The sequence below is a fragment of the Vulpes lagopus genome, chromosome 8 (genome assembly GCF_018345385.1).
Source record: "Vulpes lagopus strain Blue_001 chromosome 8, ASM1834538v1, whole genome shotgun sequence".
NCBI classification, from domain to species: Eukaryota; Metazoa; Chordata; class Mammalia; order Carnivora; family Canidae; genus Vulpes; species Vulpes lagopus.
Window position 1 is genome coordinate 89,925,477 of NC_054831.1, and position 23,257 is coordinate 89,948,733.

General features: G+C 47.0%; 2 protein-coding genes across 2 annotated transcripts; one reads left to right on the forward strand and one right to left on the reverse strand.

The window, feature by feature from the left end:
* The first annotated feature begins 411 nt into the window (after window positions 1-411).
* Window positions 412-1,539, forward strand: LOC121497774 (peroxiredoxin-5, mitochondrial-like). The gene is given in 3 exon segments (XM_041767491.1): window positions 412-477; window positions 932-1,033; window positions 1,035-1,539. Coding segments are annotated over 3 exon segments (654 nt in total). The 3' UTR covers window positions 1,521-1,539.
* A 1,838-nt stretch (window positions 1,540-3,377) lies between these two features.
* PLAC8L1 (PLAC8 like 1) lies at window positions 3,378-20,997 on the reverse strand. Its single transcript, XM_041768234.1, has 4 exons — window positions 20,876-20,997; window positions 15,568-15,704; window positions 4,844-4,980; window positions 3,378-3,528 (listed from the first exon to the last, which is right to left on the reverse strand). The coding sequence occupies exons 1-4, from the start codon at window positions 20,995-20,997 to the stop codon at window positions 3,388-3,390; spliced, it is 537 nt and encodes a 178-aa protein (XP_041624168.1). The 3' UTR covers window positions 3,378-3,387.
* Between the last annotated feature and the right edge of the window lie 2,260 nt (window positions 20,998-23,257).

Sequence of the window (23,257 nt, forward strand, 5' to 3'; positions counted from 1 at the left end):
ATTCCCTGGCTGGACAGGTCCACCTGTACCTCCCACCAGCACCGGAGACCCACACCAGAGACCAGGGCCCGCAGGACCGTCTGCCCTCCACCAGGGAAGGGCCCATCAGCCAAAGTGGGGACAGTACCCAAGCCTCCTTCATCAGAAATGCATACTGTCCCCAGCTGCAAGCTTGGGAAGCCCGATGTGTGTTTTAGCATGAACAATAAAATTGGTTTAGTTGTCCCTCAGGCCTGATTTTTTTCAGTAACTGGTGTGGAGGGGGAACATTTTATCGTAGAATAAATACCAACACTGAGCATTTGCTTTTTCCCAGAGGGTTGTCCTGGCAGCTGCTTTGGACATCCAACAGGGAGGGCCGGAGGGAGAGGAATCACTTTGTCAGGTGGGAATTGCTCAGGATCTGTGGGGATGGCTGCCACTACCTCTCAGAGCTCACCAGGCTGGGTTCATCTCTGGAGAGCAAACTCCCCATTGGTACAACCACGTGGGCCCAGGAAGACCTCTTGGACAGAAGCCTTCTCCACTCCCTTAGTGCAGGGGTCGGGAGCACGGCCTCAAGAACCTGTCACCGACAGCTATGTGGCCTTGGGCAAGTCACCTAACTACTCTGTGGCTCAGGTTCCTGTGTCGTCTTGAGCAACGAAAGGACTAGGTGTCTTAAAACACGTAGAGCACTTTGAACAGTACCTGGTGTAAACAAGAAGCCAATATGTTTCACCACCTTCAAATTGTTTGCCACATCCACCGACCATCCAGATTGTTACTTAAGAGTATTTGAATTGATTCCATTGTAATCTAAAAGTTAATTGAGGGGGGCCGGGCCATGGTGTGCGCTGGGACTGGCGTGCAGCTACTTTCACTGAATGTCCTGAACAGCTCGGTGGGCTCGGGTTTCGTCCCCACAGCTGCCTTCGGGTCTGCAGCATAGGCAGCGTTGACAGCGGGCGGGTGCCAGCAAAGAGGCAGGAATGGGACGCTTGGCGGGGCCCATGGTTTCAGAAGCGCCGTTTCCACTATGGCCCCAATCAAGTCTTTCCCTCTAGGTGGGAGATGCCATCCCTTCGGTGGTGGTTTTTGAAGGGGAGCCTGGAAACAAGGAGAACCTGGCAGAGCTGTTCAAGGGCAAGAAGGGGGTGCTGTTTGGAGTCCCTGGGGCCTTTACCCCTGGCTGTTCCAAGACCCACCTGCCAGGATTCATGGAGCAGGCTGAGGCTCTGAAGGCCAAGGGGGTCCAAGTGATAGCCTGTCTGAGCGTTAATGATGTCTTCGTGACTGAGGCCTGGGGACGAGCTCATAACTCAGGAGGCAAGGTTAGGCTGTTGGCTGACCCCACTGGGGCCTTTGGGAAGGAGACAGATTTGTTACTGGATGATTCATTGGTATCTCTCTTTGGAAATCATCAGCTCAAGAGGTTCTCTATGGTGATAGAGACTGGCATAGTGAAGTCCTTGAATGTGGAGCCAGATGGTACAGGCCTCACCTGCAGCCTGGCTCCCAACATCCTCTCGCAGCTCTGAGTGCCTGGGCCCAGACACTCCTTCCACTCTTTCGTGTTGCACCTGCCCAGCCCTGGACAAAGGGCCCACTCTGCTCCAACTTCAACGAGGTCCACCCAGTGGGAATTGTGACCAAATTTCTGCAATAAACATTTCAGGTTCTCAAAAAAATAAAAATAAATTAGTTAATTAAGTAAAAGCTAATTGAAAAGAAAACTTTACATCCCAGCTGTAGGTGGAGAACTAACATAGTTTGCTGTGAATCTGAGGTAGCAGTTAAATAGTTCTGAGCACGCCTATGTACCGAGTCCTTGCTACTTGCCCCGCACGGTGCTGGGAGTCTTGACTGGTGAGAATCCTCCCAGCTCTGAGGTCAGCACCGTCACCCTACAGAGGAAGAAGCTAAGGCACAGGCATTAGAAAGTTTTCCCACAAAACGAGTGGGAAAAGCAGAGAGGGAGACAAACCACGAGAGACTCCTAACTCCGGGAAGCGAACAAGGGGTGGTGGAAGGGGAGGCGGGCGGGGGCGGGGGCGACTGGGTGACGGGCCCTGAGGGGGGCACCTGACGGGATGAGCCCTGGGTGTTAGGCTGTATGTTGGCAAATCCAACTCCGATGGAAAGAAAAGAAAAAGGAAACTTGCCCACAGCCAGGCACTCAGCAAATGCAGGCGGCAGTCTGGGATTCAGGACGAGGCTCCTCAGCCCAGTCCGGGCTGCCGCTCTTGGCGCCGACTGGACTGCATTCGTGGGGCCGCCGGGCTGGACGCGCCCCGGGACTGCGGCCACAACGTGCCCCTAACTGGGTGGCTCGGGACGACTGGCACCATCTGCCCCGGTTCTGGAGCCTCGAGGTCCGAAACCAAGGTGTGGCCAGGGCGACGCTCCCCCCAAGACCCCCGGGAGGCTCCTGCTTGCCTCGCCCGGCTTCCGGTCACCGGTCACCGAGGCGCCCTTGCTGGTGGCCCCACCCGGCCCCGCTCGGCCTCCACGCGGCTGTCTTCCGCCGTGCGTCCGCCTTCGCGGCTCGTCTCCTCTGGTGAAGACGGCGGTCGGCGGTCGTGCAGGGAAAGGGCCCTCCCCTCCCTAATGGCGTCTGCGAGCCTTGTTGCCAGGTAAGGTCACATCACAGGCACCGCGGGCTAGGATCTCCCCGGATCTGTCCGGCCCGGGCGGCCTCGGGGCGTCGGAGGGGAGAGCGGCTCAAGGGACGCAGCGGCCTGGGCCCGGCGCTCGCCGAGCGGCGTCCCGGGGCTGGCATCCAGCGGGCGGGCTGAGGCGTCCGGGGGCCGGCGTCCGGCGGGCGGGCTGAGGGGGCCGGCGTCCGGCGGGCGGGCTGAGGCGTCCGGCGTCCAGGGGCCGGCGTCCGGCGGGCGGGCTGAGGGGGCCGGCGTCCGGCGGGCGGGTGAGGCGTCCGGGGGCCGGCGTCCGGCGGGCGGGCTGAGGGGGCCGGCGTCCGGCGGGCGGGCTGAGGGGGCCGGCGTCCAGGGGCCGGCGTCCGGCGGGCGGGCTGAGGGGGCCGGCGTCCAGGGGCCGGCGTCCGGCGGGCGGGCTGAGGCGTCCGGCGTCCAGGGGCCGGCGTCCGGCGGGCGGGCTGAGGGGGCCGGCTCCCGCCGCGCTGGCCCTGAGGGAGCAGGTGGCGAAAGGAAGCTTCCCAAGGAGGGGGAGGGGGTGGGGGGGCGCAGTGCGCGGGGCCGCGCTCCCGCAGAGCCCGCAGCGGGTCGGAGGCCAGGGACGCCCTCGCGGCGGCGGGAGGGAGGGACGCAGCCAAGACGGTAGGGGAGCCCTCATTTATTCTTCTGCTACTTCAGTGAAACCTTAAGGACAGTGTCTCTTCCAGGAGGAGTTTGAGGGGCGGGGGCGGGGGCGGGGGCGTCTCTCGCTCCGTCACACAAGGCTGTCCCTCGCTGAAGGGGCCGCGGAGATTTCGTGGAGGCGGGCGGCGCGCATCCTGAGCTCCCGGGCCAGCTGGCAGACGGCGAGGGGCCAACAGCAGTGCACGGCCAGCCAGTCCTCACACAGCGTGGCCTGCGGGGAGAGCCGGTCCGTCCTGCCACCGCGCCGCTCTACCAGCTCCCAGGGCCGGGCCGCCCCGTTTCCGCGGTGAGCCCCCAGGTGCCCCGCTGCTCAATGCTCATGGGTCCTTCACTCCAGGGACCGGCCCTGCTTCGGGCTTTTGGTACACGCTTCACACTTGAAAGCCCCGATTTCCCTGTCAACCTCTTTCTTTTTTCTACTAGGACTTAATATTTATAATGACTTATTTTCTTTCTTTCTCTTTTCTTTCTTTCTTTCTTTCTTTCTTTCTTTCTTTCTTTCTTTCTTTCTTTCTTTCGGGGTGCCAAGTGCATATGGTCCAGAATTCTCACAACAAGGAAGCACGGGAAGTAAAAAGTACATCCCTCTTCCCATGGCAGACTTCACTTGTCTGGGGGCAACCGTCATTGGCAGCTCTTTATATACACTTCCAGATAAATTCTATGTCTACGCAAGTGTATATATAGTCCTTCTATGCAAATAGTTGCATATTTCTGTGTCTTGTACTTTTTTTTTTCCACTTAAAAATCTATTTTAGGGGGCGCCTGGGTGGCTTAGTCAGTTAAGTGTCTGCCTTCGGTTCAGGTCATGATCCCAGGGTCTTGGGATCAAGTCCCACTTGGGATTCCTGCTCTGCAGGGAGTCTGCCTCTCTCTCTGCCTCTGCCTCTCTGTCTCTTTGTGAATAAATAAAGATATTTCAAATAAATATAGATACTTACATATATTTTTGTATTGATCTATCTCAGTGGTCCAAGGGTCCACTGAAATATGTATGTAGTAGGGATCATTCCACATGAATATATAAGGAGGTGCCTTGTTTATTTTTGACTCTCGTCATCTTGATATGTGTGACCTGTCTGTACTCGGGCTCTCATTGTCCCCCAGGCTCAGCTGCGCTGGAAAGTGACTGGCTCTTTGAAGCTCCCTCCAGGGAACCCCCAGAGTGAGCTCTGCATGTGCCACATCATCTGTATCTTACATCAGACCACCCCAAGAACACCCTCTAAGTTTGGTGCAGTTCTACCCATCATCATCTCGGGGGGCAGGGAGAGACAGAGAGACAGAAGTAGCCCACTGACCAATAACCAGCATTCGAATAGGCGCCCGAGGAAACACCCCTCACGATGTAGCCTTTTGGCTCATACGAATGAAATCAGAGATTTCTTCCCTTCCCTCTCCCAGAGTCTTCCACTAAGTGTGGTGTTTTCAAGCATCCTGGCCCAGACTTTTTTTTTTTTAAATCACAGGTTTGAAAGACATTTAGGTTTACATAGATCCAAGTTCATGTACACGTTCAAACTTACCCGTATTTTATGTCTCTCTCTGGTGCCAATTCTCAGCGCAAAGGTGGACCCAGGTAACAATGGCCAACAAAGGCACTCTCCGTGATGCCTGGCGATGTCACACTCAAGGCATATTGGACAAAACAGGCCACAGAAACCTGTCGATAACCACACAAAAGAAAGGCACGGCTCTCGTGCTCAGAGCAGCCTCCGGTCTCCAAGAGCATTCACAGCCCTATGCCGTTGACCCGACGCTACGCTGTCTCCCTGCAATCAAGGACTGACAATGAATAACCAATTGTCAAAACGCAGCATATGAAAATTGCCGTAACTGAGCCACATCAAAATTGTCCTCTTTTGTTAAACACTGGCAAAGCCGAACCTGACACAATTCTGTTAGCATTCACGACGGTAATTGTTTTTTCCTGTCAAGAGAAAAGCATTAAATAATTTTTTACAGTTGAGTCGTCACTGTGGCTTCTATTATGTTCATCTATTTTCAATATTTAAAATAGACCCAGGATATGATACTTTTGAATAGCAGGCATCTTTTTCTGTAAATGGGACTGAAAGCTCTTTCATGTTGCACTGGTTCTGCCCGCTAGTCTCCTCAGGACTGTGTTCTATTGCTCAGGCCAGAAGGTTACTCTAATTTTTACTAGTTTCATGGAGCCACTGGCATCTGCCAGTTTTAATCAATCAACTATTGGAGGCTTGGTTCCTAGAACAGCAACTGGAAACAGTTCGTCATTTATTCATTCGTTGATCTTTAACTCCTGATACTGTTTCCTACACATTCTGCCTGAACCATCTAACACACAAGTTCTGTTTTAAATATGTTTTGGGTCACAGACCCTTTTGAGAATATGGTGGTAGCCATGAAATCACTCTTCAAGGGAAAAGAAAAGTATACAAACATGCAACATTGTGCCTTCAATTTTGTGGGGTCCAAGGATCCACTGAAAACTATCAACAGACAGTGCGTTAAGAATTCCTCATATACAGTTAAAGTGTTATGACGCCTAGCATCCAGATGAGGATGATCTTGAAGAATGCAGAATTTGCACTATAAAACAGCAAAAAAATGAAATAATAAATACCAAAAAGCTAACCATGACCTTTAAAGCACATATGCAATAGATGTTTTGCAGATATAATTTAATTTTTTTTTTATTTATGATAGCCACACAGAGAGAGAGAGAGAGGCAGAGACATAGGCAGAGGGAGAAGCAGGCTCCAATGCACTGGGAGCCCAACGTGGGATTCGATCCCCGTCTCCAGGATTGCGCCCTGGGCCAAAGACAGGCGCCAAACCGCTGCGCCACCCAGGGATCCCTCAGATATAATTTAGATATGAGAAAATGAACAGATTGTAAGTGCTCTGTTGGGTGAGTTGTGACAATCACGTTCTCACCCAAGCAACCAGAGAAGTAGAGCGCTGTCCTCAGAGTCCCTCATGCCCCTTCCCGGATGACCCCAATTTTCCCATCCCCACTCCTGAGGCAACCACTGCTCTGACTCCTCTTCCCATAGATAAGTTTTATTATCTCCTTGGACTTCATATGAATGGAACCATGTTTACTTTTATATCCAGCTTCTTTTATTCAACTTTGTTTCCTGAGGCTCATCTTTGTTGTTCTGTGAATCTGTAGTACGTTCTTTATTGCTGCTGAGTGCTATTCCAACATATGAATACAGAGCAGACTGTTTCTCCATACTCTCACTGGCTATTCCATTTTCTGCTGTGGTGAACAAGTACTATGAACATTCGTGTACAGTCTTCATGCGGACGTGTATTTTCATTTCCTTTATGTGGATTCCTAGGTGAATTGCTGGGTCATGAAGTAGATTTATGTTTAACCTGACACGAAATAAACTGTTCTCCAAAATAGATGCACCATTTAACAATCCCACCAGCAATGGATGAGACTTCTAGTTGTTCCACATCCTCACTAACATTTGCTATGGTCAGCGCAATCTATTTTAGCCATTTCAGTGAGAATGAAATGGTAATGATCACAGCCTTTTAGTGCACCAGACAGAAAGGCTCAAAATACCGTGTCATTAGCATACCAGAACTTCCTGTCAAAGGCCTGTCTCTGCTACCCCTCCTTCCCTCCCTCCCCAAATGGTGGGGAGTGCGAAGACCCACTTCCAATTTCAATGACAAAAAAAAAGCAAAATGCTAGGAATGCTATTTTATCTTAGACACCCCCACCCCCACCCCCAGAAGATGTTCCAGGGCTCTGGACTTAACTGTCGCTGTGAGGGAGTGAGGTAGCACACACACAAAGGGCAAGAGGACTCCATGCGGAGGAGGACAAGGAGCAGCCCATCTTTGAGGAAAATAACATCTATTTCTTCCATTCAGGAGTCGTGAGATAATTTGCTAAATCATGTACTGTAGGCATCCCTTCACCCAAAGCAAACTCTGAATTTAGCCTTCAGTCAATCTGAGATGTTTTGCCCCACATTTAAAAAAAATCATTACCCTCAGCCAGATCAGAAGCCAGCCCCTCCCCACCACCTTGCAGCAACCACTGGTGTGAACAGCTGGAGGACAGATGGCCCAGTAGACTTCCTGCGAGTTCCCAGTAGTCATACTATAGGCAGTCCTGAATTGGGAGACTTGGAAATCATGGCATATAAAAAAAAAGGTCAATCAAATCTCATTTTATGCATGGATTATGAAATAGTGCAAATGCCTGCAAATAAATTAATCAAAAGTTGCATAATTATAAAGCTGGCAAGCTAAGTGAATAATAAGTTGTGTTTACACAATTGCCTGAGCTGTAGCACCATCATCGGCAGGGACAAATGCCCACCATCCTCTCAGTAAGCATATTGTAAAGACATTGTTTTGTGCTTTGGAACTCCTGTATCTCATCTTTATGAGTTGCATACCTTTTTAAAAAGCACGTGCTGTTATTCTTATTTTTAATCCTTTCCATCAGATAACCGTGTTATCTAAATGTTCATTAGGATGCAGTTCTAGATGCTGAAGGCAACACAACAGAACACACGTTCAGTTACCCTGGGACAGAAGTCAGATGAAGTCAAATGTGATTTAAAAAACAAAAATCACTATGAAAGCTAAATTCTTATTATGTAATAGCTAACATTAGACTTCACCATGTGGCAAGCCCTGCTAAAAATACATTACATTAGCCCACTTAATTCTCACAACAATCTTTTGATACAGATACTCTTACTGCATCCATTTTAATGGAGGAGCACAGATAGCCAGAGGGATACATTTATTGGGAAGGAGCAGAGGTGAGATTTGAACTCAGGTAGTCTGGCCCCAAAGTCTTAACTACTACACAACACCATATGTTCTCGTGTTTTATGTATTTAGTATGTCACAGCAGCTGTGGATTTGTGTGCTCTGAGACAGTATCCTCACTGCCACTACTCTGCATTTATTCCTGTGAGACACTCTCACATCACACAACTTTAGGAAAGTTCTTTTTTGTCAGATGTCACTACGCGATGGAATGAGTGGGATAAAAATTCTCAGCTCATACCTCAATAGGAATGGGCAAAAGTGGGACGATGGAACACTGTCTTAAAGAATCTCTAGAAGAAAATTTTGCGACATAGTTACAAACTCCTACAAATCAATATGTAAAGGATTAAACAAAAGAAGAAAATGGAGCTAGAACATGAGCAGGTAATTTACCAAAGAGGAAACACAAATGGCCAATAACAACTGTGAAAAGTTAGTCATTAGTAATCAGGGAGATGCTATTGAGGCAATTGGAAACCCATAAGAATGCCAATTTTTTTCAATATTTACATTGTGGGGAAACCATAGAGAAATAGGTACACAGCCCTTTTGAAGGCAAGTTGGGTGAAACTAGGACAAGTTTAGATACACCAGAACTTAGTGATCCCACTTGTAAGCATCTACCCTACAGTAACATCTACACATGTACACAACGAGGCAGCACAGGGGTGTCCACTGCAGCATTGTTTGTAGCTTGAAATTGAAAACTTTAATGTGCACTAATAGATGCAAGTGTAAATAAGCCATGATGGTGTAAATCATATTCTGGAATAAATAAGAATGCAGTGAAAGATTAAGTACCAACAGAGTTAAATCTCTAAGACATATTTTGAGTTAAAAAGAAATTGCAGGGATCCCTGGGTGGCGCAGCGGTTTGGCGCCTGCCTTTGGCCCGGGGCGCGATCCTGGAGACCCGGGATCGAATCCCGCATCGGGCTCCCGGTGCATGGAGCCTGCTTCTCCCTCTGCCTATGTCTCTGCCTCTCTCTCTCTCTCTGTGACTATCATAAAAAAAAAAAAAAAAAAAAAGAAATTGCAGAGGTGCCTGGGGGGCTCAGTCAGTCAAGCATCTGTCTGACTCTTGATTTTGGCTTAGGTTCTGATCTCAGGGTCGTGGGATTGAGCCCCGCGTCAGGCTCCACACTCAGCAAGAAATCTGCTGGAGATTCTCTCCCTCCTACTGTCACCCTCTGGGCTCACTGTCTCTCTGGTAAATAAATAAAATCTTCCAAAAAATGAAGTTGCATAATGATACAAATACCACAATACTATTTATGCTTTGTTTAATGAGTTAGAGAACAATATTACTTATTACTAATGGCTACATATACAAACACCAAGAAAATGATCTGTAAGGAAAACTTCCAGACTGATTTTATAAAAAAAGAGGAGACATGATTTCCTTTTCTGTAATGTTTCTTTTTTTTTTTACAAGGTGAACATATTCATGTGTTATTTGTGTATATACATATACACAGATTTATTTATTTATTTTTTTTATTTTAAGGAGCTCAGGCTCTAAAAGGATTTGAGCCAGAAATTTAGCCTCTTTCTCTTACACCCAAAGGCCTGGTGGTTATGTAAGCATCCACAGCCTAACTGTTCCTGGCCTGTCCTCTGAGATGGGCTCCCCCCTCATGCATGGAATGTGATTTATTATTCATCCTTCTAACTCACAGGGGAGTCAAGATCAAAAGAAAAAGCCTACACAGAACCAGAGTGCAGAGCTCCAGAGAGCAGAAGGAGGAAAGGTGGGTGGAAACTGCAACGAGGCACAGTGCCGATCAATTATTCCAAAAAGGCAGAACTATCCAACAGTAAGAGATGCTCAAGAAAGAAATGGGGCGCACTCATACATTGTGGGTGGGAGTGTAAATTAGTACAACTTCCAAATGGAGATACTGTTGGCAGCATCTATCAAGATTTAAAATGGTATGTACTATTCCACCAGCAGGTTTATTCCTTGGCAATTGTCCAACAGGTAAACTCACACACATGCAAAATGACACCTGTACAAAGTCACTCACAGAGCACTGGTTTGAGCAGCACAAAGTCTGGAAACCACAGGAAGATGCACCAATGAGGGTTTCTGGATAAATTATGATAAATTCATACGATGGAATCTATGCAGCAATGTAAAATATTGGATGCAGAACAGTATGTGTTTACAATTCTACTATTTGTAGAAATTATTTATTTATATACACGGCACAGCAGAAAACCTGGAAGGAGAGGTACCAAACTACAACAAGGATGATCTCCAACAGCTGGGTTTTGTTCTTTTCTACATCTCTGTATTTTTCTTTTTTTATGATGATTACAGGATGGTTTTATAATAAGAATAATCTACTTTCATTTAAATTTATTTTATATCTTCACAAGCATATAGACCACATGTGGACTCAGGTAAGAGTAGTTGCCTTTGGGGGGAACTAGGTGGGCAGATGGCAGATATATCAAAGGCGTAGGTGCTTTTGAATTTTGCATCCCGTGCATGCTAAGCTATTCAAAATCAATCTCTCTCTCTCTCTCTCTCTCTCTCTCTCTCTCTTTTTTAAAGCACTGAGCTGGCTCCAAAGGAGAGAAACCCCCTTTCGAGAAATGCTCAAAAGCCAAGGCTGCCAGGTTCCTGCCAGGCATGGTGCAGAGGAGATTTAGACAAGCAGGGGAGGGGCCAGACCAGCGGACCACAATACCCCTTCCAACTCAGAGGATTTATGACTCTTCCAATGAAGGGTAAGACAGAAAGAATCCAGTGAGAATCCAGGTTAAAATGCATTCATGGATGGGTTGTTCAGGAACTATTTATAAGTGCCTCCTATGGACCAGGCACTCTGCTGGGCACAGCAGTGGTCCCTGATTTGAGAGAGTGTAGCTTTACCAGGTTATAGTTCAGGGACACAAATCGGAAGCCTTTTCAATGCCTTCTTCCTCTTCCAGAAAACCAAAGACAATCCCGGCCCACTTCATCCTATGCATCTTGGGTATGTGATGATTCCCAGTCCCACCAAGCTCTTTACTCCTGAAGCTTATGGTGCCCTCCACAGGGAGGCTGAGGGGCAGGTTTCCTCCCACCTTCCAGGTATCGGCTTAAGTTGGTTCCCCGAGGAGGCCATCCCTGACCCCACTCCCCCACAGCTGCCTTCCATAACGCCCTATTTATTTCCTTCATGGAACTTATCACAACTGTCATTATCTTGGTAACTGATTTATTTGCTCATTGTCTCTCTCCTCTATGAAAACTTCTCTGCCTCGTTCGCTGTTAACGTCTGTAATACCCATCACAGTCTCCACACAGGTAGGAACTCAGTAAATATGAAATTACACACCCAGTGGATTATGCCTCACACATAAACCTTCCCTGGGGCACCGTCACAAATGTCCTCAAAGCTGGGATACTTCACCTTCAACCCATGACAACACTTAGCAGCCACTCATTCCCCCTCGGCTTCATCCTCCCAACTGAGCTTCCAGCAACCCCATCTCCAAAGGACTCAGAAGCACCCACTGGCCCATCCCAGCGCCCTCTGAATTCAGGGGAAAGCGCCCAGGTGGGAAGAGGGAGGCAGTGTAAAAAATGGAATTGCAATAAAATGAAGAAGCCAAATGTCAAAGAGAAATGGAAATCGCTGCTGTTCATCACTTACCCTTTGTTTAATGGGTGTCAAATCGTGGCAATAATTCTCAACATGTAACAGGAAACTGTCCCAGGATGGGAATCTGTCATGGAAAGCAGCTTTCCTTTTTGTTTCCAAGTTTGTCACAACTGTTTACACACTGGTCTGCTTGAATTCAAATTCTGTGGCTAGGGGTGCCTAGGTGGCTGAGTTGGTTAAGCATCTGCCTTTGGCTCAAGTCATGGTCCCAGGGTCCTGGGATTGAGCCCTGCATCGGGGTCCCTGCTCAGCGGGGAGCCTCCTCCCTCTGCCTCTGCTCATGCTCTCTCTCTCTTGCTCAACTGAACAAAATCTTAAAAAAAAAAAGATATTTTGTGAATAAAGTAGCCCTTCTAAACGAGAAAAAAAGCCCAGGGTCTGTAGCACTCTGAATCCACCTGTGTCCTGGGAATGAGCATGCAGGAACGAATGTTTAAAGTGATGTCACCTCTAAGTTCTTCTCTGAGCTAGTCAGCTTAGACACACTATGAGCAATCATACGATGGAGGTCCACCCGGGGAATAACTGGGACACAGAGCATTCCAGTCACTTTGGATTGTATGGCTGTGGCCCCTTCTCCACAGGTTGTGCCAAAATGTAAAGAACATTGATTTCTCCACATGTCCTCCCTTCTCACCTTGTCCCCAGAATGAGCTCTCAAGTGGACAATCAGGGAATTTTCAGAAGACCAAGTGTGGTTGGTCTGAACACCAAGGGGGTGGGGACAGAGCTAAGGAGTGAAGCGGCATTTAAGGCTGAGAGCAGTGAGGACGGTTGTTTCTTTACCCAATGAGGTGCTCTTGGGATTGAGTAGAAATCACGGTACAGCAGCCAGTCTATGCCTCCTGACTCTGCTCTCAACACGCTGAAGGATAGTAACAACTTGTAGTAACAATAATATTAATATCTAAGATTCACTAAGCACATCGTTGTGTACTTTTGGGCATTTCCTGATAACAGCACCCCAATAATAATTGTGAGAGACAATCCCTTCACTACTGAGGGCAGTACCGATAGGACCATCCTTTGGAATGACTGAAGCCGGGCAAAGTGGACGCCATCTGCTCCATCAATTCTTGGAGGGAAAAACAAAAGAATAAAAATGTTTGGAGTTGATCAGAGCATCAGCTAGCTCCTGATAATGCAGCTTGTCCCTTCTAAGCTTAGTTTTAAGGTGATTTTCTGATTCTGTGAGCTACCCCAAAGCCTTCTGATGAAATCCAGTGTTAGTTTCTATATTAGTTTCCTAGAGCCACCGTAACAAAATACCACAAACTGAGCATCTTTAAGCAGTAGAAATTATTCTCTTCACAATCTGACAATAACAGGAGGGAAGGGAGAGGAATGGGTGACACAGATGATGAGGATTAAGGGGTGCACTTGTGATGATGAGCACCAGCTGTTGTGTGGATGTGTTGAATCACTATATTGTACATCTGAAACTAATATGACATTGGATGTTAGCTAACTGAAATTTAAATAAAAACTAAAAAAAAAATATTCTCTCACTGGAGAATTCTGGAGGCTAGAAGTATGAAACTAAGATGTTGACAGGCTTAGTTCCTTCCAGAAGTTTTGAGGGAATGTCTATTCCATGCCACTCTCCAAGCTTTTGGTGGATGTTGGCAATCCTTGGCATTCTTTGGCTTGTGGATGCATTATTCCAATTTCTGCCTCTGTCTTCCCATAGCTTTCTCTTCTGAATGTTTGTGTTCAAATTTCCCACTCTTACAAGAACATCAGCCATTGGATGATTAGGGATCCACTCTAATCTAGTAGTCCCTGACTACATGGCAGACACCCTATTTCCAAATAAGATCACATTCAGAAGTTACAGGTGGCCATGAATTTTGAGAGGGCTATTCAACTGGGTAGAGCATGCAACCCAGAAAACTCTGATCCAGTTTAAGTTCCAAGCCAGTATTAAGAATGGGTTATAAGCATTACGTTTTAATCTTAACAACCATCCCTGAGGAAAGTGAGCACTTATTATCCTCATGTTAGAGGGGGCAACATGAAGACCCAGAGAATTTGTTCAAGGTCAAATAGCCAATAAGAGGCAGAGCTAAGATTCAAGTCAAACTCTTCTCTGATACGAACATGTTCTCCTCACTACATTATATTCTAGGCTTGGCCCTGCTTGAAAATGCACTGGTGGCACCCCAACCCCCACCTACAAGCTAGGAAAGGAAAATGGCCCTCTTCCCAATTCGATGCTAGGTCTCCACATCTCCACACAGCCAGTCTGTCTTCTTTGTACATCAGCACTGGTAGACAACCAAAGTCAGAGTAATTGGAAGAGAACAAGGAAGAAAGCTGAGAGAATCAAAAAATGGTTGCCATCATTATCTGATCAGAAGTCTACACACATAGCAGAGGCAGGAAGAAACCTGCTGAGCTCTGCGTCAGATGGGCAAAGGGACAGGGATGGAGGGTTGGGTTCTGTACTAGGCAGTCTCTCCTCTGTGAGGCCTAGGCCAACAGTGAAGAGCTCAAGTGTAGATGGCCAGAGCACCAAAACATGGCGGGAGAGCTTTAGCCTCAGCAAGATTCCTCGCTGAATAGGGACGTGGACCAGGTAACAGCTCAGAGGGATCTCTGATCAGTCCTGTGAGACTTCAAGAACAAATCGAGATCTTCCCAAAAGCCAGCAAAGGGCAGGGAAAGCCATATTGCTCAAAAATATTGAGATCCAGGGTCTGCTGGATTTTGAATGTTAGTGATTAATGTTTGTCCAACAAGGAGACCTTCCCCCACCCACCCAGCATACACAAGAAAGACTCTGTAGCCGAGCTGCTCCCTCGGGCAAAGGCAGGACCTGGAAGGGGACACTGATGTGGTACCAGAGATGCGTTAGAATGTCCTACGATAAAAATGGAATCCATGTGCTTTGAACTTCATTCCCAGAGGAAAATCATGTAGCTAGAGGACAGTGTTATTGATACCTCTTTGGAGCTGAAACAACATCTGAAAATATTTCAGTCAACATAAGGGGCGTCTTTTTGTGATATCCTTGTTTTTATAAGAGTCCTACATATTCCTCATAGAAACACTAGAAAGAGATGCGCAAAAAAGAAAATAAAAATTACTCATTAGCCTACCATCTGGAGGCATGCCATAAACATTTGTATTTTTATCCTTCCAGATATTTTAAAAATACTTCCCTTTCCCCCAAAATGGTGCCTAACATGCTTAGTTTTACAGTCTGCTTCTTTAACTTAAAAATGTACCAAAACATCCTTCATCCCATTAAATGCTGTTCGACAACATGACTTTTCATGGCTGTATAATAACTCATTGTAGGCGAGCCCCCATCAAACATTTTGGGTTGTTCCAGATTGTTGCTGTAATAACCAATGCTGCAGAATTTAATGTTGCTAAGTCTTAGTGCATAATTTATTTCCCAAGCCAAAGTGCCTAAACAAATGTAATTACTTGGCCAAAAGCTATATAGCACTTGAGGTTCTTTTTATATGTACTGCTAAGCCATCCAGCAGGAAGGCTATACCACTCTGTACTCCCACCAGCAGCAGATGGGGGAGCCCATCTCACATACCTTTGACAAAGGTGGATCTGGTCATTTAAAACATTTTTGAGGTCACTGCTTATTCTAGAAAAGCATCCCTACCCCAAATGCAAGATGTCTCCCACCAAGGAGTGCATGTGAGTCACTAGAAGATCAGTCCAGTTATTCTAAAGCCATTAGATCTCTGTCTGTATGCCTAACATAGCTTCTGCACACAGGGATGCCTTGGGAAAGAAAGAGTCAAGGAGGACTTAAATGAAGAGGGGACACCTACAGATTCTCTTGTCTCTGCAGACACTGAAGAGGCCGGTGCTCCAGTCTCCACCAGTCTGGACAATCGCTGTGACTGTGGTCCTGCCAGTGGCTCCCCGGACGGGCTGCTTCACCACAGCCTGGGCTGGCCCATGGCTCCTGGAGAGTCAAAAACAGTGACTAACTTGAAAACAAAGGTGATGGTTCACAAGGATAACCGTTAAGCCAAGACAGAGTGATGCGGAGGAGAGAGGGACCCAGTGATGATGCCTAGTGGCTCTTAACCCATAGCCCAAGCTCCTCGCCATCTGCCCCAGTCCTACTGTTCCTCTGACCTTATCCTAGCTCTCTTAGTGGCATGATTATTCCTGATCCTGTCATTCACCATAAAATCCAGCCTACTTCCTTAGTGTTCCTTGGAGTTTCATTAATAGCTAGATTCACAAATTTGGAACCAAGAGGCCTCAATTCAAATGCCAACATGGCACTTCCTGGCAGCTTGACCTTGGCTGTTGCTTAACTCCTATTTCCATTTGTTCAAATGTACAATTAAAAATAAGTAATTTTATCAGGTTATTGTGTTGAATGAAGGACATATACTTAGTTTGCTGTGCCTAGGGAGTATGTAACCAACTGCCCCGAGTGAGGCTACGCCCCAAAGGTTTTGAGCCTTTGTTGAAGAGACCAATAAGGACCAGACATGGAAATTGGGGCTAGGCTATGGAAGGGCAACGCGCAGTATCATTTAATTGAACCAAGACTTCAGAAGATGTCTTTTTGTTTGTTAGTTTAAGGATTTATCTTTTTATTTTAGTGGGGGAGGGGCAGAAGGCAAGGGAGTAAGAAAGAGACACTTTCAAGCAGACTCCCCACTGAGCACGGAGCCCATCGCAGGGCAGGGTCTCACGACCCTGAGGTCCTGAGCGGAAACCGAGAGTCAGATGCTTACCCCACGGAGCCACCCAGGCCCCAGAAGATGTCTTAATGTCAAAGTGCTGCATGGCTGTCCTCGGGGGACCACAGAATACACCTTCAGATCGTTCTCTCTGAAGGAAACAGATATCCTATGCCCTCATTCTGAAGTAGGAAATATAGGCCCGGGGGATGGGCTTCAAAAGTGAGGTGGAAAAACTTCCTTCTCTTTCTGGGGCCGAAAGTGGGTTTTGCCCAAGCTCCTACCGTGGGGATACCTGCGGTGAGTCCCACAGTGAAGGGGGAGCTGCACTGGCCTGTGGAAGGGCCAGATGGAGGGGATGGTGGAGGGACCACCGAGAGCCTGTACGCGGTATGATTATCCCCTTTGAGCAAGGCTCATTAGCAGTTTGTCCCTGCCTCTGCTGTTGTGAAGAAAGCCTGCCTCTGACGTGAGACAAACGAGAGACAGCAGAATGTCTTCCTCTAACAGCTGCTGTTACAGGACTAGTCACCAGCGCTCAGCACCTGTGACTCACGGTCTGGAGGCCAGAGTGGAACATTCCTGAGCACCTTAAGGCAACACCCTGCGGGCATCATGGAAACAGCAGAAGGCCCCTTTGAGAACCTCTAAATCAGGGCAATAAACCCAAGGGGGGATGCGTTCTCGTTACTCAGACGCACATCTCTTTTTCATTCCACCAATACTGCCCATGTCCACGCCTTCCCAAACCTAATGTGCTTTCAATAAACAGTGTTTATTAAACACTGTTATTAAACACTGTTAAAAAAAAAATGCCCACACCTCACCCCAGGCCAACAGCTCAGGTCTCCAGACAAGAGGGACAGAAATCAGGATTCATAGCAAGGTTGCCAGCAATACCTAGGCAGTCGTCCTGACACCAGCCTGAAACCTGACACAGGTGGATATGGAGGCCTCTGATGGCCACAACGGCCTCTGAGTCTCCCACGGGGTGAGTGGTGATGTCAGCATGAGAGAGAGATGGCAAAGAGGGATGCCTGCGTGGCTCAGAGGCTGCCTTCAGCTCAAAGTTTAATCCTGGGGTCCTGGGATTGGGCCCCCTGCAGGGAACCTGCTTCTCCCTCTGCCTGTGTCTCTGCTTCTCTCTCTGTGTGTCTCCCATGAATAAATAAATAAAATCTTTAAAAAAAAAAAAAAAAAGAAAAAAAGAAAAAAAAGAGAAAAGAAGAAAAGAAAGAAAAGAAAAGAAAAGAAAGAAAAGAAAAGAAAAGAAAAAAGAAAAGAAAAGAAAAGAAAAGAAAAGAAAAGAAACGAAAAGAAAAGAAAAGATGGCAAAGAACACAGAATGGGAGGGAGGCCGGTGGGGAAGACAGTGGGTGGAACATGGCCAGTCTTAAGTGCCAATGAGACAGGAGCTGGAAGGTAGGAGAGCCTGGAAGAGGTTAGGGTCAGGAGCTACCTATCTACAAGTGTCAAGTGGAGCTGCGCACCCCAGCCCCTTTAGCCCTTAGGCATTTATAGACAACGCTTAGAGGCTAACGAGCTGTTCAAGAGCCTGCAACAGTATCTGAGGTCTGGAAAAAAGTACTGGCTCCAAACTATAAAAACTGCAAAGCAGACTGCAAAGTTAGTTAATACTCAACTAAACATAAAAATCTAGCATTATGTCCATCTCATGAACCGTCAGATTCACAAATATTTTATTACATTTAAAAACAATTTAGGAAAAAAAAATAAAATAATAAAATAAATAAAATAAAATAAAATAAAATAAAAATAAAAACAATTTAGGATTCTCATTTTGCAAAAAATTCCAAGTATGAATGACTGCTGAGAAATAAGAACCAATCATAAAATGAATTAATCCCAGATAGCCAAATAATTTCAAAAACAAAATTATAAAAATCCTTTCACTTATTGTACAGCAGGAAAAAAAATTGTGGATATAACGTGTGGTACGGGTTGGTTTTAATACATTTGTTACAGTGTAGGTTAGGGTCCACGGTATAGACTGAATCGTGTATCCTCCAAAGTCGTATGTTGAAGCCCAGCCCCTGGTGGGCTTTTAGGGGATAATGAAGGCTAAGTGAGGACTAGGGGTGGGAGCCCGGTCTGCTAAAACTGCCATGCAGAAAGGCCACAGAAGCACCCAGTGAGAAGGCTGCAGGCCACGTGTACTGACCTCACAGGAACCCGGCCACGCGGGCACCTGATCTTGGACTTCCAGCCTCCAGAAAGGTGAGAACACAGCTTTCTGCTCGTCAGGCCACCCTGTCTATGATATTTCGTTTCCGGGGACTGAGAAGGGGACTGAGTCCAAGCGGACTGAGTCAATGTGAAGATGTCAAATGGCTGCTCAAGAAGCCCCCTGTGTGCCCGCTTACTTCCTCTGCTCCCCTGTGACCTCCTGGGGTCAGCGGGCACACGCTGCCCCTCCGCTAACCCCAGAACCCTGCACAGCACCGACACCGAGCGGGCCGGTGGCTGCCCGCTGAGCTGGACCATTCGTTGAATGCACGGGTCTCCTCTGTTATCTTTGAGTCCTCCTCGGACCCAGCTACAAATGGTCTGATCTTCGCTGTGTTTCCTCCTCCAGCCAGGGCATAGGTCTCAGGTGGTGAGAGGAAACCAAAGCAGAGAGTGGCCTCAAAGCTCCCCACCCCCACCCCCCCAGTGTAGGGCCTGGACCTCCCAACGTGCTGCTCACACCTTGGGGTTTCCGTCCTTATAGGAAGAGCTTCCAATCAGCTCTGAATTTAGAATTTCTGAGGCCTGAGCCCCTGGATTGGACCTCCCCCTGGAATGGACCATTTACAGCTTGCAGTCCTAGAACAGAACTTTCTGCTCCTGGCTCAGCCTTTTAGGATGGTGAGGAAGCCTGTCCTCTGTTCTAATAAAGTAGCAAAGAGATCAGCTTCTCCTGGGGGGGGGGGGGGGGGGGGGGAATGGGTTTGCTTGCCTAACTTTGAATTCAGCAAGTATCTTACTATCCTAATACCCTAAATCTTTGGTGATTTTGATATTAAAATGTTTGAATTGACATGCACTGGCTAACAAAATTCAGCTCAACATTACAGCTCTGGTGTCCTAATGAAAGTAACAAGCACAGCTACCCTCCACGGAGCACCTGCGCCACCAGGCCCCTCACAGTTCCTTTACCAACCGGATCATTAACTGGGGGGCTGCCACAGGCCTCAGAGTAAAGCACCCGCTACAGCTGCCTGTACAGCTCTTAGCTCCGGGGCCTCCCGGGGAATCTGATTCTACGACTAAAACCCGGAGTTTGGGAACAGTGGAGGAGGCGCATGGTCACGGAGCTTTGCTATATCAGAGCAGCTGTCTTTTTGCCATCAAATTCAGCGAGTTCTTCATTTAGTGGAAAGAGGACAGATTTCAGACTCAGGCACACTAAAATTCACTCGTGGCCTTCTAGTTGTCTGGCCTTGGGAAACCCGAGACATCATCGCCCTCAGCTCTGGTCTCTCTCCCTTGAAACTGGGTTGAAAACACCCACCCTCCACAGTTGCCTGAGGATTCCAGGGGGCCGGTGGAGGTGGCTATTGTCATTCTGACCTCCTGAGCCTGCCCTTACCCCTAGGGCACTCCTACCCTACTCAGAGAAACAGAGGGAGGAGGCCTGGGGCACTCTCTCAGGTGTCACCTGTGCAGCCCAAATACCCCAAACTTCAATCCCGGGGACCCATCAGCCTCCGGTTTTCCCACAACTAATAGTTTTCCCAGGAGAGAGAACTTTCAGGGCTAAACTCAGAACAGTCCCAGGTGACCCAAGAAGGTTAGTCACCCATAGAGATAGAGGCCAGAGGCACAGTGCTAGGAGACTGCTAGGAGATGGAGGAGAGGCACGCCCACCCCCCTTTCTCACCTCACTCTGCTCAGATCTCCCCGACCTAAGCACATTCCCCACCCGGTGGGGTGCTTCCGCCTGAGGGTGGGTTCCTGAAACCTCTTCCTTGATTAAACTTGCAATCCTAAAAAGGGTTCATTCTGCCTTCCACTCAGGCCTCCTTGATTACTTCAAACTTACCTGAAGCCAAAGCCCTTGAGTTCTGATTTCAAAGGACTAGAAATTACTGGCAGCCAAACAGAAGTCAATTTTCACCTGGTCAAGGATTCAACATTGAAAGTTAAGAATAAAGAGACACCCTTTCACCCAAGCCAGCCCTTCTTTCACCAGCCAAGCAGGGCCCTAAGGAGCCAATAATGAGTTGCCCCTTTTCAAGTATCCTTGAAAAATGATAGCAACGACTTTCTTCCCTTGCCCGGTTTTCTTCTCTCTGGCTCCTCATAAGAGATTGATTTTGAGAGAGAGAGAGAGAGAGAGAGAGAGAGAGAGAGAGAGAGAGAGAGAGAGAGATTTGATATGCTACCCAAAGAGAAAAAGTTAAAAGGAAAAAAAAATCACCCAACTCTCTACCTCAAACTGGAAATAAGATGCTGTTCATCTTCAGAGATGAGTGAAAGCAACAGAGGCGAGTGTATGTTGAGCAAGGAAACATCCTCAGGAAATTGAGAGAAGTAATTTCCAAACCAACTCATAGTGAGGTGTTCCCTCACTGGGACTCTTCTCCTCCCTTGGACAAAAGGCTGGCTGATTCTAAACTTAGTTTCAATCCAAAGTGAAGCATCTCTTCTAAAGAATGTTGCGTTGATATTCTGGAACCTGAGGTCATAGCATGGACCTAACAGACATGTTACTTCTTTAAAGGCACGTACACATCTAACTGGTTAGGTCCATGTCCCGGGTATTAGGAGTCTCCAAAGGACACCTCTAGGACCTGCCTGATGGAGGTGCGGACTCCAGGAATGCTGGCAAAATGTCCAGAAAGGGGGAAAAAATTGCAATTGAGGGAAGAGTTCTACAATCATAAATCAGCATTACATGAGAAAGACAACGGGAGGGAGCTGCCGACTATACTATATATTCTTCTCATCAGACCCACGGAGAATGACTGTGGAGGGTTCTAAACTTCAATGCATTTATTTGAGCAGGTTTGTGAAGAAAAGCCTATATAATACCTCCCAAATCAAGATTCTTCAGCTGAGCTTCCTAATTGCCTTCATTCACTGGGTTCTGGGCAACTGTGTCTCCTCACCTCTAAGGACAGTCCTACCTGAAGCATGGCCGTGTTTCTCCGGCTTACCACTCCAACTCAAAGTGCTTAACGCAGGGTCTGCAACATAATCAGCATTCAGTAATTTGTTCAATAAATGTGCTACCCGTGAAAAGTCAACTTTGTAAGGATAACAGAAATTAGCAAGTGATTACTAGCTTTGCAAAGAAAAAAAAGATTTACAATAAGATTCCTTTAAGGAGTGAATAACCATTGTCCATGTAAGCTGAGTCCATACGGACTCTGGATCTCTGGAGAATTCCAGAAATACTCAAAATCTATCTTTAATTTTTTTTTAAAGATTTTATTTATTCATGAGAGATACAGAGAGAGAGCGAGAGAGAGGCAGAGACACAGGCAGAGGGAGAAGCAGGCTCCATGCCAGGAGCCCGACTTGGGACTCAATCCCGGGTCTCCAGGATCACACCCTTGGCTGAAGGCGGCACTAAACCACTGAGCCACTGGGCTGCCCAAAATCTATCTTTAAAATGGAAAGTTCTGAGGTTTTTGGTTTTGGTTTTGGTTTTTTAGTATTGTTACAATAAAAACCCTGGAATTGATTTCAAAAATATATACCTTATATATATATATAATACATATATACATACACATACACCTTTATAATGGAAAGTTCTGACAGTGATCAAAATGGAACCTTATTTTTTTAATATTTTATTTATTTATTCATGAGAGACAGAGACAGGCAGAGACACAGGCAGAGGGAGAAGCAGGCTCCATGCAGGGAGCCCGACGTGGGACTCGATCCCAGGACTCCAGGATCACACCTTGTGCCGAAGGCAGGCACCAAACCACTGAGCCACCCAGGGATCCCCAGAATGGAACTTTATTTTTTTTTTATTTTTTTTTTTAAGATTTTATTTATTTATTCTTGAGAGATAGAAGGAGAGACAGAGCCAGAGACACAGGCAGAGGGAGAAGCAGGCTCCATGCCGGGAGCCGGACGTGGGATTTGATCCCGGGACTCCAGGATCATGCCCTGGGCCAAAGGCAGGCGCCAAACCGCTGCGCCACCCAGGGATCCCCCAAAATGGAACTTTAAAAGAGTTATAGAGTTTTGGAAAATACCAAATTTAATGTCACTAAGAGTAGGACAAAACTCGTATTATGGACCTCTTGGTATGATGCAGTACATAATAATGTTTGACCTAAATTTATCAAGTCTCTAGGTCACTGTCCAAAAGAAATACAATGCAAGGCCACATCACATATGCAATTTTAAATTTTCTAGTAGCCATATTTTTAAAAAGTAAAAGAAAGATGAAACTAATTTTAAAGTATTTTAACACAATTTATTCAAAACATTATTTTAGCATGTAAACAATAGAAAATTATTACCGAGGTATCTTCTATTCTTTGTCATACCAAGTCTTTGAACTGAAAGTATGTCCCACATTTTTACAGCACACCTCAATTCAGACTCTCCACCTCTCATGTGCTCTAGACAGGGGGTTAGTGGCTAAACTACTGCACAGCACAGCTCTAGACTGAATCCCAGGGTAAGGAAAATGAGGGATAGAAGAATAAAATACCATTTACTCCTCCAGAGTGAAGTGAGTACTCCTCTGTCACATTCCTAAGCCCTTAGGAGTAAGGATCACATCTTATTCTGCTGTTTTGCTTTCTGGAAGTGAGAGGAGGGGTGCCCACCTTATTACCAATCAAGC